The 20,419-nt window shown below is 39.5% G+C and overlaps 1 protein-coding gene across 1 annotated transcript in view; it reads left to right on the top strand.

Annotated features, from left to right (window-relative positions):
• The window catches only part of KIAA2012 (KIAA2012 ortholog), a 167,460-nt gene that overhangs the window by 60,933 nt on the left and 86,108 nt on the right, over positions 1-20,419 (top strand). Inside the window, 3 exon segments of the mRNA XM_043995853.1 lie at positions 7,379-7,447; positions 15,847-15,869; positions 15,871-15,924. Coding sequence (XP_043851788.1) covers positions 7,379-7,447; positions 15,847-15,869; positions 15,871-15,924 — 146 coding nt within the window.

The raw sequence follows: 20,419 nt of genomic DNA, 5'->3' as shown, positions 1-20,419 counted from the left end.
ACTTCACCTTTTTATTTATTTATTTATTTGTTTGTTTGTTTGTTTGTTTGTTTAAAGTTTGAGTTCCAAATTCTATCCCTCTCTCATTCCCTCCCTCCCCACTCCCTGAGGTGCTGAGCAATCAGATATGGGTTATACTTGTCCGGCTACTTCACTTTGAGGCATATGCCCAAGGGTATCTAGAATCTAAACATAGCAAAGACAATCCCCTACCCCAGCAATTTGGCTGAGAATCTAATGCTATTTCCATAGCCTCTGGATTTGGGGGATGGGGGGGAAAATCCAACATTGGGATCAGAATCTGCCCGAGATCAATTTTTTGGTAAATTAAGAGAACAAAAAAGTAAAATATTTGCTTAAGTTCTACCTTATCTCACATGCACACACATATGTATGTAGGTATGTATGTAAATACAATACACTTCATTGTATTGGGTTTCTTTCTCTTAGTTCCATTTCTCCCAATTCTTGGTAATTCAAAAGCCCACCTTAACGTCCTATCTCTTGCTAAGAAGCCCACCTCAGCCCACAATAGCATTTACCCTCTCATTACATGGGCTTGTAATTTCTATGAAAGTATATAAAGAATGCTCATTATCAGACTCTAATAGGCAGCTCTATGAACATCCATTAAATTAGTTCATGAGTATTTAAAACAACAACAACATTGTAGATCAACACTAACTGACCTTGAATGAACCAGAGGAAAAAAACAGGATGAAATGCATTTGAGAAACTGTGTAGTGCTCTGCATGTGGTGTTTCAATGTTTGGTTTAGTGTTTGCTGAACTAGGGTTTTTTTTTTTTCCTCATCTTATTCTTCATTATACAGCATGGATTTTTGATAGAAAGCAAGGGGATGGACACATTGGGAAATATAGGTGATGTAAAAACAAAAGATGTCATTAAAAAAATTTTTTTAAGACAATTCAAAAAATAGAAATTGTGTGTAGTGTTTTCAAGGACTCTAAGTCTTCCCAAAACAAAAATTTACTGAGATGACTCTTGACTCTACAACTGTGAATCATGGCATACTACAATCTCTGAAAAATCAAAATGTGGGTCATCCAAAGGGCAATGGAGAGACACACATGGCGAGCTGCAGTATATTATCATTGACAAATTGCACACAGGAAGTAGAGTAAAAGATATCCTCAAAGAGCCATATGACCAGAAAAGGAGATGGTCAGTCATGTAGTGAGAGCAAGGGTAAGAGATGAATAGCCTTTGTGCTGTATTGGTATCCTTGCGATGTTAGCCCCCACAGCAAGTTGGGTGGTCCCATTGTGAAGGATTTATGGGAGGACATGGACACAAAGGATGAGAAGATTCAAATGGGTCAAGATCTAGACCATTAGAGAGAGCCCCTCCCATCCATGAGATCACATAATCATGAAAGGATTGAAATAACAAAATATATTTCATCTCCCCAATTAGAATGTAAACTTACTGAGAGCAGGGACCATTTCTTACACAACTTCATATCACCCAGCACTATGCCTTGTATCTAAGAGGTGTTGGATACATGTCCTCCATGTTGTGGGTCTTCCCTCGAATAGCACAGATTGTAACTCATCATCTGTAATTTTTGAATATGCCCTCCCATAAATCCTCAATAGAGGCTCTACCCAATATGTTGGAGGGCTTCTTTCAGGGCTTTTTTTTTTGGCATGGCAATAAGGGTGAAGTGACTTGCCCAGGGTCACACAGCTAGTAAGGGTCAAGTGTCTGAGGCTGGATTTGAACTCAGGTCCTCCTAAATCCCAGGGCCAGTGCTTATTCCACTGCACCACCCTAGCTGCCCCCTTTCAGGGCTTTTGGATTTCTCTTTACTGAGTGCCAATGAAGGACTGGAGTTTATCCATATTGTTATTCTTTACTTTATATCCAATTGTAAATTTCCTACCATATCTTCTATGCCACTCATCACATACAAGTCAAAATTGATAATGCACCATAGCCTATTTAGATCTATCATGCATCTCTCTGTTATCCTTTCAATGGCTCACAAATTTGATTTTTCAGTTTCACAGTTTTCCATGATTTGTAACCATCTAGCATTACTGGCAGAATATTGGCATTTAAAAGATGTGTATTTGTCTCAGGGAGCAGCTTGGGATTGTTGAAAGCACTGCACAATTTCCCAAATGCAATCCAGCTTGCTCTATTTCTTTAATTCACTTCTGGCCCCAGTTCATTGTCCATCTGCAGTGTTTGTCCAAGATATATGTACTGAGGGACTCACTCAGCAGGCTGCCTATACAACCACATTTATAGTCTGAATAATATACATTCTTCAGTCATTAGTTTTTACTTTGCACCTTGTTAGGCTAGTCTCCTTTGGGTGGTCATGGATCTCAGCGAGGCGGTCCCATGGTATTCTGGGGGGAGAGGGGGGGATACAATCAGCACAAGGTCTAAGAAATCCCTCAAAACACATTTATCATTCCCATGATTTAATCAGTATAGAGAACTTCCTCTACTGAACAAATCTGTAACTCATTTGTAATTTCACAGCATTTGGGAAATCAAGGAACCTCAGTAGTCATCCAGTGTAACCATACCCACCAAAGGAATCGCCACTATAACATAGCTGATTATGATTATCCAGCCTCTGCTTGAAGACACCTCATGATTTAGAGCTCACCACCTCACTGGACAGCCCATTCCCCTAACTGCTCTAATTGTTAGGATGCTTATCCTAATTAATCAAACCTAGATTTTCGTCTTTTTCAACATATGCCCACTGCTCCTGGTTCTGTCTTCTAAGGCTAAAGAAGACAAGTCTAATGTTTCTTGCCACATCTGAACACACATAAGGAGCAGCAAGATGTGGTGCATTTGGAGTCAGAGGTTCTGAGTTCAAATCCCAGTTCTGCTTCTTACTACCCATGTGATTTTCTTTGGTTGGTTGGTTGGTTGTTTTTTGCTGGGCAATGAGGGTTAAGTGACTTGCCCAGGGTCACACTACTAGTAAGTATCAAGTGTCTGGGGCTGGATTTGAGCTCAGGTCCTCCTGAATCCAGGGCCGGTGCTTTATTCACTGAGCCACCTAGCTGCCCCCTACCTATGTGATCTTGATCAATTCTATAAACTCTTCTGGGCCTGAGTTTCTTCATCTATAAAATGAAGAGATTGTACTAAATGGCTTTTAAGCTCTCTCTGAACTCTAAATCTATAATCTTATGAGCACAGCTGGCATGATCCCCCTAAGTCTTCTCTTCCTCAGGCTAAAGCCCCCCAGTTCCTCACAAGCATGAATTCGACACCCTTCACAATCCTGTCTGTCCTGCTTGGTATACTCTCCAGTTATCAGTGTCCTTTCTGAACCGTGACTCCCATGAGTTGCCTATCACATTAAGAAGTTGTTACCCGTCTACAAGTCCCACAGCAAGTATGTATCAGAGGCTAAATTTGAACCCTGGTCTCTCTAATGTCATGCTGTCTCTTATGGTAAAATGAGACTCCCTACCTCCTAGGTTTATTGGTAGGCTCCCATGAGGTAACAACTGTGAAAGTGCCTTATAAAGTCTAAAGCAATTATCATTACTGATTGATACTCCACATGGGAAAAGACACAGTTGCACATCACCCATTGAAGGAAGGAGTTCAGTGGCACTCAGAAAGCACCTGTAGTTTTGGCACTAATAACAACCACGTTTGCAAGGGTGTCTAATTGTTTTAGTCCTTTTTTTGGAAGCCGACCAACTTCACCACACTTCCTGAGCCAGAAAGCCTCTAACCAGTGACTTTTCTATTTCCCTTTTCCCTCCCAGTCAAGAGGATTCATTTGATATATTTTCCCCAAGTATCCAGCCACTTCTAATTGGGACAAGATAGCAATTAAAGACGTCAAAGAGACAGACTTTGCTCAGCAACTTTCACAGGGACCACAGATTCATTCTTTATGTGGCACGCACAGCTGGTCTCTGCCGAGTCAAATCCCCCAAGTACCAGCAAAAAACAAAACACACACACACACACACACATACATACATGCACGCAAGTGTCACATTCTCCTCCAATTTCCATTAACATAGTGTGGCTCTTCTCAGTCTTGGGGGCTCCAATGGAAGTGGTTGAACCTCCACACAGACAACTGTGGTAAATAAGTTTGAAAGGGAAACCCGACAGTGGATTTCTTGGGAGATGTGAGGCAAAGGGCACAACTGGAAGCCTCGAATTGTTTGTGTAACCCTCCAACAGCCTCTGCCCCCAACACATACTGAGCTTTCCCTTTCATGATTGTTTTAGCCTCGTTTTCCCTTTCAACCAGGATCACTCAATTCTTGAGGGAAAAATTAACATTTCATTATGCAATTTATCTCTCCCCTTTTAATCCAGAATGCCAGTCTCCAAGGTCCGTGCTCAATAATTAATGTCTGTTCTCATTTTCCATTCTCAAGAGCATCTATTCTGAACGGTAGGGTCAACAATTAACACTAATCATGGCTTTTTCTCTCTACAATGCTAGTTCCCAGAATCCCAAGTTACCCTGTTTATCCTAAGTTATCTGGATGCGTGTATGTACATGTGGGCCTGCTGGTACGCAAGCCCCATTAAGCAAGCCCCACCACAGTAACAAATCAATCAAAACCCTACCGTGTTTTGTTTTGTTTTGTTTTTTTCTGACCTATTCACTAATGTATTTATTATCAGTAGTGGAATGACAAAGGAATGAGTATTCGTAAACAAATTTGGCTGGAAGATTCACCATAGAACATAGATCATAGGATTTGGTGAGGTAAGGGAACTTAGGATCTCTCACTTATCCCCGTTTCATACTTGTGTGTATACAAGTCTTATTTCTCTTCCATTCCCTCAGCCCCACCTCACACCACCACTACCACCACCACCATCACTAGGATGTAAGCTCCTTCCGGCCAGAAATCTTTTTTTTTTTTTTTAGCCTTGTCCCCTCAGTGCTTCAAACTCTTGTTTACTTTTTAATGTAGACTTGTCATTTCTTTGGCATAGAGAACTCTCATTAACGACACTCCCTCCCTCCCAGGTCAGCAATTGTTCTGTAACTTATAGGCCTTATAGAGACTGCTTTCGAGGCACAAAGGGTTAAGTGACTAGTCCAGAAGCATGCAGTGAGTGTCAGAGGCAGGATTTGAACCCAGGTCTTGCTGACTAAAGCTTTCTAACCACTACCCCCATGCTGCCTTTCAATGATTAATAAATATTTTAATGATTTAAGGATTAATAAATATTTATTGAATTGAATTAATACTTTGAATTGAAATATTTAAAGGAGGAAGACCTTAGAGGTCATTTAGCTCAATCCCTTCAATTTACATAGAGGAAACTTAGGTACAAAGAAATTTCAGTAAATGACTGACCTAAGGATGTCCAGGGAGCAGAGAAAAGATTCTGAGTTCAGAGGACTTGAGTTCAAATCCAGTCCATATACCACACTGACTCTCTAGGGTTTGTACTAGATGCCTTCTAAGGCCCTTTCCAACTCTGACTCAGTCTCTTCTTCTTCTCTTGCTCCCTCCATCCCACATTTTTTTTTTGGAGGCAATTGAGGTTAAGTAACTTGCCCAGGGCCACACAACTGATAAGAGTCTAAGGCCAGTCCTCCTGACTCCAGGGCCTGTGCTCTAGCCACTGCCACCTAGCTGTCCCCCACAGCATTTATTTAAGTTTCTTTTTAAGAAAGATTCAAACCATCTCTTTTCAACCAAGGATCTACCCCTTGAACTCGTTACTGTTCTTTGTCCAATCAATGAACAAGGATTAATTAAGCACCTACTATGTTCCAGGTACAAGTCTTATTTTTAAGGAGTTCATATTCTGTTGGTGGAAATATATACATTTATATGCTTTGTGTATCTACATATATATATATATTATATATATATATACACACACACAATACAAATATGAATTTATAGCTTCCAGTATATATATATATGTGTGTGTGTGTATGTGTGTGTGTTGCATATATACATACCATATAAGTATGTATACATATATCTACACAGGATTCTCCATCACTCAGGTCTGTTGTCTTTACATCACAACATCTTCAGTCTTTAAAATATCTGGCTTGAGCTACTGTCTGAAAATTTGCTTCCACTTTGTATTGAAATGATAACTGTAGAAAGGAGAATGGGCAACTAGGTGGTACAGCAGATAGAGCACTGGGACTAGAGTCAAGAAGACTCATCTTCCTGAGTTCAAATCTGGCCTCAGACACTTGCCAGCTGTGTGACCCTAGGCAAGTCACTTAACCCTGTTTGTCTCGATTTCCTCATCTGTAAAATGAGCTGGAGAAGGAAACAGCAAACCAGGCTCTTTGCCAAGAAAACCCCAAATGGGGTCATGTATAGTTGGACACTGCTGAAATGACTGAACAACAAGGAAGGAGAATGACTCTCACCCAAGATATCTATAACAAAAGGGGATGGGTTTGAGGGAGGGGAGTTTTGAGAAAAACCTGTCTTTTTGGCTAGAATTGGATTGCCAGTGCAATTTTCCAATCTCCACCCCCCCCCATGACTCTACTTTTCCAACTCTCATATTTGGACTTCCACTAGAGACTGTGGATTCCACATGCTTGTCTATCATCCACAATGAGGCCGCCACTGCTCATGTTGCTTGTCGCGAAACATCTGCTGTCCAAATTTGTGTTATCTACTCAGATTTTATGTCTGGAATTAACTGTTTAGTGCTGTTCTCCTAATGAAAGCTCTTAGCTCCAGGTTTTTGCATTCCTAATATTTTAGTTGTTCCTTTCTGGGGGATTGTTAAACAGTGACCTAAAAAAGGTTATTCTCCATGACAACATCTGCAAGTTTTCCAAATGATCTAATTCATCTCTGGACTTAAGAGTCAGTATTTCTGTCCATGATTACTATCCCCTCCCTTAAAAAAATTTAATTAAATTTTTTTCAATGAACAAGCATTTACTTTTTCTCCTTTCCACCTGCCTATTCCAGTGCAGAAAAGAAAAGAAAAACTCTGTAACAATAATTCCATATTGGCTGTGTCCAAAAATCTACATTCATTCTGCATATTGAATCCATCACCTCTCTGTCAGGAGGGTGGGTAGCATTCTTCATCATCAGATCCTCTGGAATTGTAGTTGGTTTTCACATCAGTCAGAGTTCTTTATAATACTGCTGTTTCCTTGGTTTCACTCACTTTGCTCTGAGACAGTTCATCCAAGGCTGCTCAGATTTGTCTGAACCAATCCTTCAATCGTTTCTAAATAGTGCTGTGGTATTCCATTATATTCATGTATTAATATTTATTATTAAAAGCTAACACAATAATAATTTATTCATTCTCCCCTTTTGTGTGTGCATGACAATTCTCTCAACACATATTGAAATGATCATTTAATACCTCCCTCTTTTCTTTCCAGCACATCAGTTTGTAGATTCAAGTACCAACCTTGGTGAAGAGTGCTCAAGGGATCAGCATGTCAGGAAAGGTAAGGTTCCCCCCCACCCAACCACCCAGAAAACCTACATATGTGTTATTTATAAGCTACTTGACTCATTTCTGGGGAATTTTTATATTTAATTTAATTTTCAATTAATAAGGGTTTTTCCCCTTATACCCCACCTTCACTGGGATAAAAAGGAAAAAGAAAAACTTTTGTAACAAATATGTATAGACAAGTAAAACAAATTTCTATCTTGGTCGTGTCCAAAAAATGTATGTCTCACTGCATCTCACTGAAAAGGAGAACAGGTAATAGAGTACTTCATCATCAGTCCTCTAGAATCATGATTGATTATTGCATTGTTCAGAGTTCTTAAGTCTTTCAAAGTTGTATGACTTTACAATATTGTTATTGTATAAATTGTTTCCCCTTGTTCTACTTTTCTTGTTCAATTATGAACTCAACTCATTGCCCAGATGTACTAGCTGTCTCTGAGATATACGTAGATAGATAGATGCATGTAAATATATATACACACATGTGTGTATTGATCCAGAAGTTCTAGAAGTTGGCCACCCAAACCCATGTTGTAACCTGAGCAATAAACATTCCTCATCTACTTTTCCTGTACGGAAGGTCAAGTCAAACTCTGGTGAGTGGTTACAGATCTCTTCTAGGAATCTCTTGTTACAACCAATAAAATACTATCTACGGGGCAGCTAGGTGGCACAGTGGATAAAGCACCGGCCCTGGATTCAGGAGGACCTGAGTTCAAATCCAGCCTCAGACACTTGACACTAGCAGTGTGACCCTAGGCAAGTCACTTAACCCTCATTGCCCCACCCCACCCCCCCAAAAAAGGTACATCAAGTAGGCAGTATGGTACATTGCATCATCATCTAAAAGCACTGAACCCCACATATCCCAAGAAGTTACTAAAGGTACTCAAGCACATCCTTATACATGCTACATGGTACACAAATCCAAATACATAGAAATACACTGGGTTATATATTTTTTCATTTTTTATGTCTACAATAGCTGATCTACTACCTCCTACATTACTCTTCAGACGTTCCAGTTGTCTTCCCCAAGGGCGTACTCATATTCTCTTCTTCCTTTTTCTACCACTTCTCTTGCAATTCTCCATACTTTTAGAAGTTTTTGCTTTGCTTTGTGTGAATTATGTGTTCTACAATTCCTTATTTGAAAATGAATCTATGCTCTTGGGCCTCATAACTAATCCAACTGAAAAATTCATTGGGTCCAATTCACAAAATCCATGGAGATGATGGTATCCAAGGAGCATAGACCAGGATGTCCAGGGATCCTCTAAGCTCACATTGCCTCCTACGTTTGCAATGAACGATTGAGCCCCCAAATCATTCCAACTAGTTATATAGCTGATGTACTCTTGGTCTCTCTGACAATTCTATCCAGGCTAACACCACTGGTCTCTGCTTCTCTAATCATATTGGCTTGATTGGAAAGTTTCTCCTGTGTTTTATGTTCTGTTACTCCCCCAACTCAAGCTTAAAACTCCATTAATAAGCTTGCCTTCTTCCAATTCAAGCTTGGTAATGGGCCATTTACATTCGAATGTCACTATAAAAAATAATTTATTAACTTTTGTGAGAAGCTTTTGTTCCCAAGACATAGCCAGACCCTTGAGACTGGGGCTTGCTATAGTCTAAGAAAACAGAAGTTGAGTAAAAAGATGTTTTATTCCAATTTGGAAGAAAAAAAATCTCCCTTGGATTTACTAGGCATTGCCATATTTAAATTCAGGCTGACTGATCTCTTCTAGACTGTTCCTTTGGGATCCTTTGATAGAATTCCCTAAGGTTTGAATCTGGCCCTGAGACTTTTTTCAGGTCTAAGAACTATTTACACAAAGCCCCCATCCTCCCCTCCCTATCAAAGAAGTTTCCAAGCGAAAATGTCTGGGGTAGGCAGGATCTTAAATCTTGTCCCCCAAATTTGATAATGTCTAGGATATAAAATTACTATCTTGGGTCTTGGTCTCCAGGGTTAAACAAGTAGAGACTTGAGATTTATTGTTACAGGACAAACACTCTATAGGTCATTGGCTTCTTGAGTCACCACGTATAAAATAAAGTATTTTTAGAAGTCTTCCTCTTGAGGAAAGCCCAAAGAGGCTATGCAGAGGGATGAAGATTGTCCTTCCTTTTATGGTTAACTTTTCACTGGAAAAAAACTTTTAAAAATCATCTGAATTTGCATTTTTCCCTTTTTTCATGTATGACAAAAGAAACCAAAGAAGAAAAATGACTTTTTTTAAAAACCCAGAAGACTTGAGTGATATTAGGATTTACCAGACTAACATAAAACAACAGCAACAGCAACAGCCACATTATATTGAGCACTTTATAAATCACAAGTTAAATTTCCTCTGACTTAATTCTATCATTGATCACTGTTGAGAAGCCCAATACTTGAGTGAAAGAGAGCTGGGGACAGGAATTGCCAGCACCTGACCTTGGTGCAGTTTGTTCTTTAAAGGATGTTACTGCTTCTCACCGGGTAAAACTTGGGGACCTTGGGCTTTGGAAACGGGTTGGCCTTGAACCCTTGCTGAGAGGTTTCTGTGAACGCTTGTGACTGTGGCCCTGTCTTCCTTGCCACCCACTGTTATAACGTTGGAGCCTGACTGTCTGAGCTTTCTTTCCCAGGCTCTGACAAAGATCTGGGAAGGAGTCAGATATCTTACCTCACCTGATAAGTAGACCCCTTGGTGGCTACCATCTCCATATTGACAAACCGATTGAGGTCGGGGAGGAGGGTGGTGGTAGGGGAGGGGAGTCTTCCCATCCTGGGAAGAAAGAAAACATAAAAGAAGGATCAAAATTCAGAATGAAATTTGGTTAAGCTTTCTTTATAGGAACCAAGCTTGGGAGTTAAGAACATTTGGTGAAGTATTTGGATTACAGGACATTTCAGGATCTGTCTTCTGAACTACTAATCTCTTCTTCTAGCCTGCTTTTCAAGTTTTGAGTGTTTGATGAAGGATTCCATGCTCTGGAAAAGAAGAAAAGGGAGGTTTGGGATGAGATTCTAACAAGGGTCATCTCCGAAGCTGACAGATTATCGAGCAAGAATGCTATCTCTGAGCTCAAAGCCCGCAGCCCAATTAATGCAAGGGCCCGTGAGTCTGCCTTCCTAGATGAGATGGTGGGCAGCCAGTTACAGAGAGGGTTCACGGTTTATCTTTGAGCCAGAGGAATGTTCACCACAGAAAGGCATTGCTTCTCCTATTTTTAGCCATAACTTCATGTCATCCAGTTCCTAATCTGTGAGTGTACACATCAACCCCTATGGCTCACAAAGGAATGGGCCCTGCCCCAGTGAATTGGCAGATTTAGTTAGTTTTCTTGGCCTTGATAATAGTGTTAGAGATTGCCCGGCTCTTCAGAGAGGATGTTTGACCAGTCCATTGCTTTATCTCTAAGGAATGTGGTTTCAGTTAAGAGTCTTTCCTCCTGACAACTTAGACCTTTAGTGAATTGCCAGGGTCACATAGCCAAGCTAAGTGATTTTTCAGCCTTCTGTCTAAAATGTGTTTACATTTCTTGAACCCTGGGTGATAGAAGCCTTCTGCTTGTGTAAGAAGCATTTCCCCATTTATTAGAATTCATAAGTTTTATGTCAAGGCTATCAATGGGGCCTTCCAAGGTACAGAGAAGGGACACAAGTCTGCAGACCGAATCTGTCTGAAGAATGAACCATGGCCAAGTAACTGTTGTATGGCAAGATGAAGTGGGGTAACTACAAGCAGGACAGGAAGAGAGAAATGTTTTCAAGATATACTGAAGCCCATTTTCAAACAGCCTGTGGTCAGTGGTCCTTGTTTTTCTCATCTATAAAGTGATGGGGGTTAGACTAGTTAAATTTTGAGGTCCCTTTTAATCCTAAATGGATGATCCTGCCATCCTTTGATCTCTTAATATGGACGGCTGGGAGACAAAAGAAGTAATGGATCAGACCATGAGGAACAAGGAGTGGGGAAGCCATTCCAAGGAAAGTCTTCAGGTCCACCAACATTTCAGGTTTACAGTGATCCAAACAATGAGAGAGCCTCCAATGAACCACTAGGGTGGAACTCAAAGGGAGAATGTTCACACATACAGATTGTGGGAAAGGACCATTAAATGGACATGGTCTTTTCAGTCACTTGAGGTGACACATCATAATCATTGTCAATGGACTTTATCTTCAAAGATAAAGGACAGTGATGGATTAAAATATATAAATAGATATAATGACCAGGCTTACATGATGCAAGCCAAGAGCATCTGTTTGGTTGGGTCTGCTTCTTAAGAAATGGATATCTCCTTATCTCTTGATACAGATATTTTTCTCTGCACTAAATGTACTGTTTTATGAAAAAAATGAAACTAATGAAATCCTGGGACCCTCCTCTTATTCACATCCCCAGAAGCACCCTTTGCTATACTTCAGGGGGCCATGATTTCATGGCATGAATCACTCCCTTCCACCAATGTACACTGAGATTCAACAGGCATTGATATAATCACTTACTATGTTGAGCACAATGGTGGGTACTGGTAATATATGTAGAAAAAAATAAAACAATCACACCTGCCCTAAAGAAGTCTATACTCTACTAACTTATATTGAATGCCTGAGTTCTTAAGGGGGGATAGGGGGAAATGATGAGAATTTGGAACACAAAGTTTTTAAAAATTGATATTACAAATTGTTTTTACATGTAAGGCTGGGAAAAAATACCAAATGAATGAGTAAATAAATAAAAGACAAAGTCTATACTCTACTGTCACCCCTCACTACTTTGGTACACAGACTTGGGAATTGCTGCGACCCCTTCCCTTCCCCAAAAAAGTCAACCTCCAGGGAATATCTTCTCCTGAATGGTTCACACACATCTCAAACTCAGAAGGTCCAAATGGAATCCATTGTCTCTCCCCCCTAAATTCACCCCTCTTCCAAGTTTCTGTACTTCTGTCAGGGGTACCACCATTCTCCCAGTCACCCAGATTTATAATCTGAGTTATCTTTGACTTTGACCTCTTCCTAACCCTAGCCACATCCAATCAGTTGTCAAGTCTTATCAATTAAAACTTGTTGTAGGAACAATATTTGATTCATATATACTGTGCCAGTTTTCTCCTAACGGACAGGAATGTCCTCAAGACTTAATGGTCAAGTGACTGGCGCTTGAGCAATTGGAATGCGCTTCCAGGGCTTAAATAGGCCCAGTCAACTTCACATTCCTCAGGCTTGTCAGAATCCCCAATGCCACACAAGTTCACATACCTTTCTGACCAAGCACTGTCAGATATGGATGCAGGGGCTAGCTCTGCTCAACTAAATAAGTCTGTATCCTTATTATCTCACCTTTAAAAAATATTGCTTTTAACATTTTTTAATTTTTGAGTTCCAAATACTCCCCCTTCTATCCACCCCTTCCTCCACCTACTGAGAAGGTAAATAAAAATGGTATCAATTTGACTTGTGAAAATCAGTAAAACATTTCCATATTAGCCATGTTGCCCCACCTCACCCAAGCACAAACAATTAAATAAATTAACAAATAATAGATAGATAGATAGATAAATGAATGAATGAATGAATAAATAAATGGATAAATGAGCTAGGCAATTATACTTCAATTTGCACTCAAAATATATCAGTTTCTCTCTGGAGGCAGATAGTATTTTTTTTCTTCAAGACTACTTTGGAATTGTCTTGTGTCATTGTATTGATATCAGAGTAGCCAAGGTTTTTCACCAGTTGATCATCATTACAACATTGCTATTACTGTACACAATGATCTCTGAGTTCTTCTCAGTTCACTTTGCATCAGTTCATATAGTCTTACCATGTTTTTTCTGAAGTCACCCTCCTGGTCATTTCTTATAATACAATAGTACTCCATCACAATTATATGCCACAACTTGTTCCAGCTGATCCCAATTGATGAGCATCCTCTCCATTTCCAATTCTTTGCCACCACAAAAAGAACTGCTATGAATATTTTTGTACATAGTGATCCTTTTCCTTTTTCTTTTATCTCTTTGAGATACAGACCAAGTAGTGGTATTGCTGAGTCAAAAGTATGCAAAGTTTATATATAGTGCTTGGCATAGTTCCAAATTGTCCTCCAGAATGATTGGACCAGTTTACAACTCCATCAACAGGTTATTAGGATATCTATTTTCCTCATCCCCTTCCAGCATGTCATTTCTAATAGGTGTGAGGTAGTACCTTGGAGGTGTTTTAATTTGCATTTTTCTAATCAATAGTGATTTAAAGCATTTTTATATGACTATAGATAGCTTTGATTTCTTCTTCTGAAAACTGCCTGTACATATTTATTAATTGGGAATAGCCCTTATACTATTAATTTGACTCAGTCCCTATATATTTGAGAAATGAGGCCATTGTCAAGAAACTTGCTATTAAAAAAAATTATATCATTTCATTATCTATGTCACCTTTAGCAAAAGAAGTTTCCTTGATTATCTCCTTTAATTAGGTCTGTTTTTGCTTTGCTTTATCTGAAGTCTGATATACTTACTGCCTTTTTTACTTCAGTTAAAACATAATAGATTCTGCTTAACCCTTTATTTTAATTCTGTGTGTATCTTTCTGTTTCAAGTGTGTCTCTTGTAAGCAACATATTGTTGGATTCTGGTTTCTAATCCATTCTGCTATCTGCTTCCATTTTATGAGTGAGTTTATCTCATTAGCATTCACAGTTATGATTACTGTACATTTCCCTCCATCCTACTTTCTTTTGTTAATCCTTCTCTCTGTCTCTCTTTTTATCCTATCCTTCCTCAAAAGTCTGTTTTGCTTCTGGCTGCTGCCTCCCTTAATCCACTCTCCCTTTTATCAACCCCCTACACCATATCTCTTATCTCTTTTCCTGCTATTTCACTATTGAGCTGGGAGCTCTGGAACTTGACTATAATATTCCTGGAAGTTCTCATTGGGGATCTCTTTCAGGAGGTAGGTGATCAGTGGATTCCTTCAATTTCTATTTTATCCTCTAGATCTAGGATAACAGGGCAGTTTTCCTTGATAATTTCTTGAAATGGGCAGCTAGGTAGTGCAGTGGATAAAGCACTGGTCCTGGATTCAGGAGGACCTAAATTCAAATCCAGCCTCAGACACTTGACATTTACTAGCTGTGTGACCCTGGGCAAGTCACTTAACCCTCATTGCCCCACCCCCAAAAAATGCAGTAAGATAATTTCTTGAAATGGTGATGTCTAGACTCTTTTTTTAATCATACATAGCCTGTGTGACCCTGGGCAAGTCACTTAAACATCATTGCCCCCGCCAAAAAAAAAATCATACATAGCTACACTCCTCATACTCTCTCTAAGAATCCTTATCTTCCTCAAGGATCAGGTGAGGTACCACCTCCCCGATCTTCCCAGTTATTGTATTCTCTCCCTACTAAGTTGCTTTGTCTTTATTTATTTGTGTACATGCTGTATCCCTCCCCACCCTCAACCCCTAAATGTAACATCCATGGAAGCAAATGAGTGTTTTCTTGGCTTTGCATTCCAGCAGTCTAGCACAGGTCCATGTTTATCGGGGGTGATAAATGTCTCGAGTTGAATTGAACCGAACCTCTTCAAATTTAGGCAAGACAGTCCTTAGACAATAGACATTCTACCATTTGAAACCTGCTAGTACTTAAAAAGTTTCCAGATTGATGAAAACCTGTCAGAGCATGACCTCTGCGGGCAACAGCCTCTAAGGCCCCAGATTCACCTCTATGCCAGGATGAAGGACCAGAATAGAACTTCACTGAAGGTCTCCTTCAACAGATAAATAGGAAAAGAGAGATTTCTATTCTCTCTATCTAGAGGATTTCCAGCAGGATTGAGCTTCCATCAGGCAATATTTATATTTCACCAACATCAGCAATTTTCCCTATCAACGTCTTTCTCTTTTATTTTTCCTTTCTGTCTCTGAATTTTGGTCATAGAAAGAATTCCATTTTATCCCCGTAATAAGCAAACGGAAACAAGAAAATACTTATTTGTATGTAAGAGATTCAGCATCACTTAATATAAACAGCTTTGGGAATGTGGCTTTGTAGAGATGTTTCGAGTACACGTGAATGCTATATACATATAATGTGAATTCGGTGGGTGGGGGTGATACAATACAACAAATACTGGTTTTAGAGGCAGATGGCCCAGGTTCAAATCCCTTCTCTGCTGTTTACTTACTTGTGTGACTGTGGAAGGTCATGTAACCTGGGTCTCAGTTTCTTCAACTGGAAAATTTTGGAGGTTGAATTATATGAACTCTGATGTCCCTTATAATCCTAGATCTAAATGATTCTGTATCATTTATATAAAAAACCAGGGGGAAAATACAGCTGAAATTTCTGATTCTTTTCTCTCTGCCTTTCACTGAAGGAAACACTCATTCAGAAACTAGTCCTTCATGTGAATGCCTATGAAACCTCATCCTTGATGTCAGAGTCAGCGGAAAAGGTATGGTTATTGATCCTGCTTTTCAAGCTTTTTTCTATAAAGAGTCGTAAGGCTCCAGGCATGAGAGAACAATGGTAAAGCCACAAGTGCTAGTATGTGTTACTAGCTATACAGACAGAGAGAGGGATAGCACAGAGTTGTGGATTTTACTCCTAACTCTTCTACTAACTGAATGATTTTAGGGGAGTCTCTTCACTTTTCCAGCCTTTGGTGTATTCATTCATTCATAAAATGATGGAGTGTAGTGGGAGCTAGGGCATAGCTTCTTAACCTTTTCTGTGTCATAAGCCCCTTGGAAGTCTGGTGCAGCCTATGGACCCCTGCTCAAATTAGTGATTTTAAATGTATAAAATAAAAAAAATATAAGATTATCAAAGAAACAAATTATATTGAGATACAGTCATCAAAATGTTTTTTTTTAATCAACTTCTTGGACCCTACATTAAGAACCCCTGGAGATAATCATTAAGGTCCCTTCTAGATCCAATAATTTCAGGGTTTTTCCAGTACACTAATAAGATGAATAGACAGTTTCCCTACCTGCCACATGCAAGCAATGTAAGTGAACAAAGACAGACAGAAAGGCGTCTTCATTAAAACCCTGAGCACTTAACCACTGTAAGTAAGATGTACTGGTCTTTTATAAACTAATTGGTCAGTGTGCTTAAGATAGGAAACAAGCAAAAAATAAAAAGTAGAAAATGATGGAAAAGCCCACAAAAGATAACCTTGAGAAAAACAGAAGAGAGTTTGTCTGGAAATTAGTTTCTATGCAAGGATAATGTCTGGGTTTTTTAAATCTTTTATGCTTTGGATTGTTATGTTTTTATCTTTTAATATTGTTGTTACTTCCTAATGTAATAATAATAATAATAGCTAGCATTTATATAGAACTTTAAGGTTTGCAAAGCATTTTACAAATATCTCATTTGATCTCACTACTCTGAAAGAATAGGTGCTATTACTATCCCCATTTTTCAGATAAAGAAACTGAGTTCTGAGGGAGGTTATTCAAGGTCACACACAGCTAAGTAAGTATTTTAAGGTTAAATTTGAACTCAGGTCTCCCTGATTCCAAGTCTAAAGTTCTATCCACTGTGCTAACTTTCCTTATAACAAAGAAGTGCAGGTAAACAAATAAATGAACACATTGAACATGTCTGGCATTATATACCTCTTTCTGTATACATACTCCACCACCAGCCTACTGAGAGGAAAAAATTTATCTCATCATCAGTCGGTATAATACAGTGTAAAAACATGACAGGTTTGGAGTCATGGACCTGGTTCAAATCCTAACTCTTCTATTTACTACCTGTGTGAAAGGGAATAAGCAAGCTAACCTCTCTGAATCTGTTTCCTTATTGGTAAAGTGAGAGGGTTAGACTAGATGACCTTTAAGATTCCTTCCTACATTTATGATCCTATTACCCTCTGGAGTCAAGATTTGTCATTGTGTAGATCTAAATTGCTAGGTATCTTAGTGGGGTTTTTTTGTTTTTTGTTTTGGTTTGGGGGGTTTTGGTGGGGCAATGGGGGGTTAATGGACTGGCCCAGGGTCACACAGCTAGTAAATGTCAAGTGTCTAAGGCCAGATTTGAACTCAGGTCCTCCTGAATCCAGGACCAGTGCTTTATCCACTGCGCCACCTAGCTGCCCCCCCCAAGTGTTGTTTTTTTTTTTAATTTTATCATGGTCATTGTGGATATTATTCTTTTGATCTTGCTTACCTGGTTCTATATCTGTTCAAGTAAGTCTCCCAAGTTTCTCTGAATTCTCCATATTCCATTATTTCCTTTTACATAATATTCCATCACATTCACATAACACAATTTGTCCCCCATTGATGAGTACCTACTTTGTTTCCACTTTTTTTTACCATAAAGAAAAGGATTGCTAAGCATATTTTGGGCATATAGAAGACCTTTTGCTCTGTATTTGACCTGCCATATGCCCAGTTATGGTATCACTTCATTCAAGAGTATGAGCAATAAAGTCACTTTTTTTGCATAGTTTGAAAACTGTTTTCCAAAATGGTTAGCCTCATTTGCTGCTCTACCAAGAATAGGAGTAACCATTTTCACATGGCTCTAGAGCAATGTATTTACCAATTTTTATAAAGTTGTTGGCCACTGGAAGCTATGCAATTGTGATTATATTAAAATGCTCCTAGTAGAAGAAACCAAAGGAATTTCTAGAACTGAGAAACCTAGAAAAGGAACAAAGTGAAAAGTTGACATTGAGCTCTCCCTGATTTAGCTTCGCTGCCATCCTGGATCGCATGCTTCCCTAGTCCTTCCCTCCTTCTCTCCAATTTCTAGTCTCTTTCATTTTTTCCCCTTCAACTTCTGAAAGTTTATTGTCGTTGTTTTTAAAAAGACATAAGTGACTGCCCAGAGGTCAAGGAAAGAGATGGGTTATCACTTAATAGGTCTGCAGGTCCTAGGAGATTGCTGCTGAGATAAGACAAATCAAAGTAGAAATTTTCAGGGGCAGCTAGGTGGCTCAGTGGATAGACCACCAGCCCTGGAGTCAGGAGGACCTGAGTTCAAATTCGGCCTCAGACACTTAACACTTACTAGCTGTGTGACCCTGGGCAAGTCACTTAACCCCAATTGCCTCACAAAAAAAAAAAAAAAAAACAAGAACAAGAACAAAGTAGAAATTTTCAGATAAGGAAAGGAATTATCATAGGAACAATATTTTCATCTTATAAAAATGCCTACCTTGAAGCTGTCCTTTATAAGTGAGTATCTAGAGACTCTTTGAAGGAGACTTTGTGACAAAAGAAAATATTAAATTAATATACTTTGGGGGGTTATCAGAATCTAAATGCCTTATAGCACCTCAGAGACTATATCTAAAACCATTATAAATTCACCACAGACCACATAAATAAAAAGGTCATGCTTGCACCAAGAGAGCTAATATCAACCCCAATAACATAATGTGACACTATAAGAGTATTATATTTAACCATTTAAATATAATAGAGCAGAGAGGCAGCCCGTTCCTTGGAGCCAAGACCTGGATTCAAATCCTGAATATGACAAATACTGTCTAACCTTAAACAAGTCATTTAACCCCTGAGGGGAGAAAAAAGGGTGAGAACAAGCAATTACTAAGTGTCTATTTCATTTGATCCTCATAATAACCCTTGGGGTAAGTGGTATTACAGTTGGAGAAACTGAGGCAGAGAAAACTTAAAGGATTCGCCCAGGTTCACACAAGCTAGTAAGTGTCTGGAGTTAGACTTGAACTCAGATCTTCCTGACCCCAGGCCCAGCACTGTGTGCACTATGGAGCCACCAAACTGCCCAGCAACTCCCTAAGACTATAAATTAGGAGAGAGGGGGCAGCTAGGTGGCACAGTGGATAAAGCACCAGCCCTGGATTCAGGAGGACCTGAGTTCAAATCCAGCCTCAGACACTTGATAATTACTAGCTGTGTGACCTTGGGCAAGTCACTTAACCCTCATTGCCCTGCCATGAATGAATTAATTGATTAATTAATTAATTAAGAGAGAGTTGCCAAGATGAATCTATGGAGAGGTTTTGCAAACCAGAAGTTCCCTTGAACAATTAAATTATACGTCTAGGAACATTTCAGCCAGCATTGCATCACACTGTAAGTCAATGGCAGAGTTGAAAATGTTTTCTTGATTGGTGTCCTACCACTGCCCCCTCTCTCCCATTAAAAGCCTGGGAAACTGCTGTAGAATAACAGAAGGAGGACTATGCTTGGAGTTCAGAAGACCTGGGTTCAAGTTCTCCTCTGCCCAATTCCAACTGTGAGACTGAGGGCAATTCTCGTCATCTCTCATTTCTACACACAACTCCAAGCCCACAACTGGCAGATGAGTTGCCAGTCTGTGTTGGAGGAGGAAATTTCCACACCAGAGTTCCCTCTGCAGATGAAATTACAAGTCTAGACCAAAATAAAAAATTTTTTAAAGTTAAAGGGCTACACAAACACATGGATGAAATCCCCAGGCAAACATTAAAATCTTCCCAGGGAAATTTTCAGAGTAACCTTAGTCCATAGAGACCCTATATTAATATCAACCTTTAATCAGATAGAAATAAAAGAGTGAGAAACATGAAATGAAGGCGTCCTTACTTTGAAGAGAATCCTGGAGGCCCACTGTCACACTTTAAGATGTGGAGAGGGGGATTGTTAACAGGATTATTCTCACGAAAGGGGCTAAATTAGAATTATATTCAATTTACAAGATTTGTTGAGTGCCTACTGCGTGCCACGCATAGTAGGAAAATCAAGACCCTCCTCTTAGACGGGAACAAGATGAAAACCAAGCAACCGTGGTAGAAGCAGCAAGCCAGATTTGTTAGGTCACTGTGTTATATTAGTCTGCAGAGGGGGGGGTTGCTTATCCAGCTCTCTTAGAATGCCAGTCTGGACTTTCTCCTGATGTCCCTGAGGTGACCCAATGAGTAATCACAAGAGCATAGACCTAGAGCTGGAAACGATGCGTCA

This window comes from Dromiciops gliroides, chromosome 3, assembly GCF_019393635.1.
Source record: "Dromiciops gliroides isolate mDroGli1 chromosome 3, mDroGli1.pri, whole genome shotgun sequence".
Taxonomy (NCBI): domain Eukaryota; kingdom Metazoa; phylum Chordata; class Mammalia; order Microbiotheria; family Microbiotheriidae; genus Dromiciops; species Dromiciops gliroides.
Note: the sequence above shows the minus strand (reverse complement) of the source record. Positions and strands in the feature narration are given on the sequence as shown.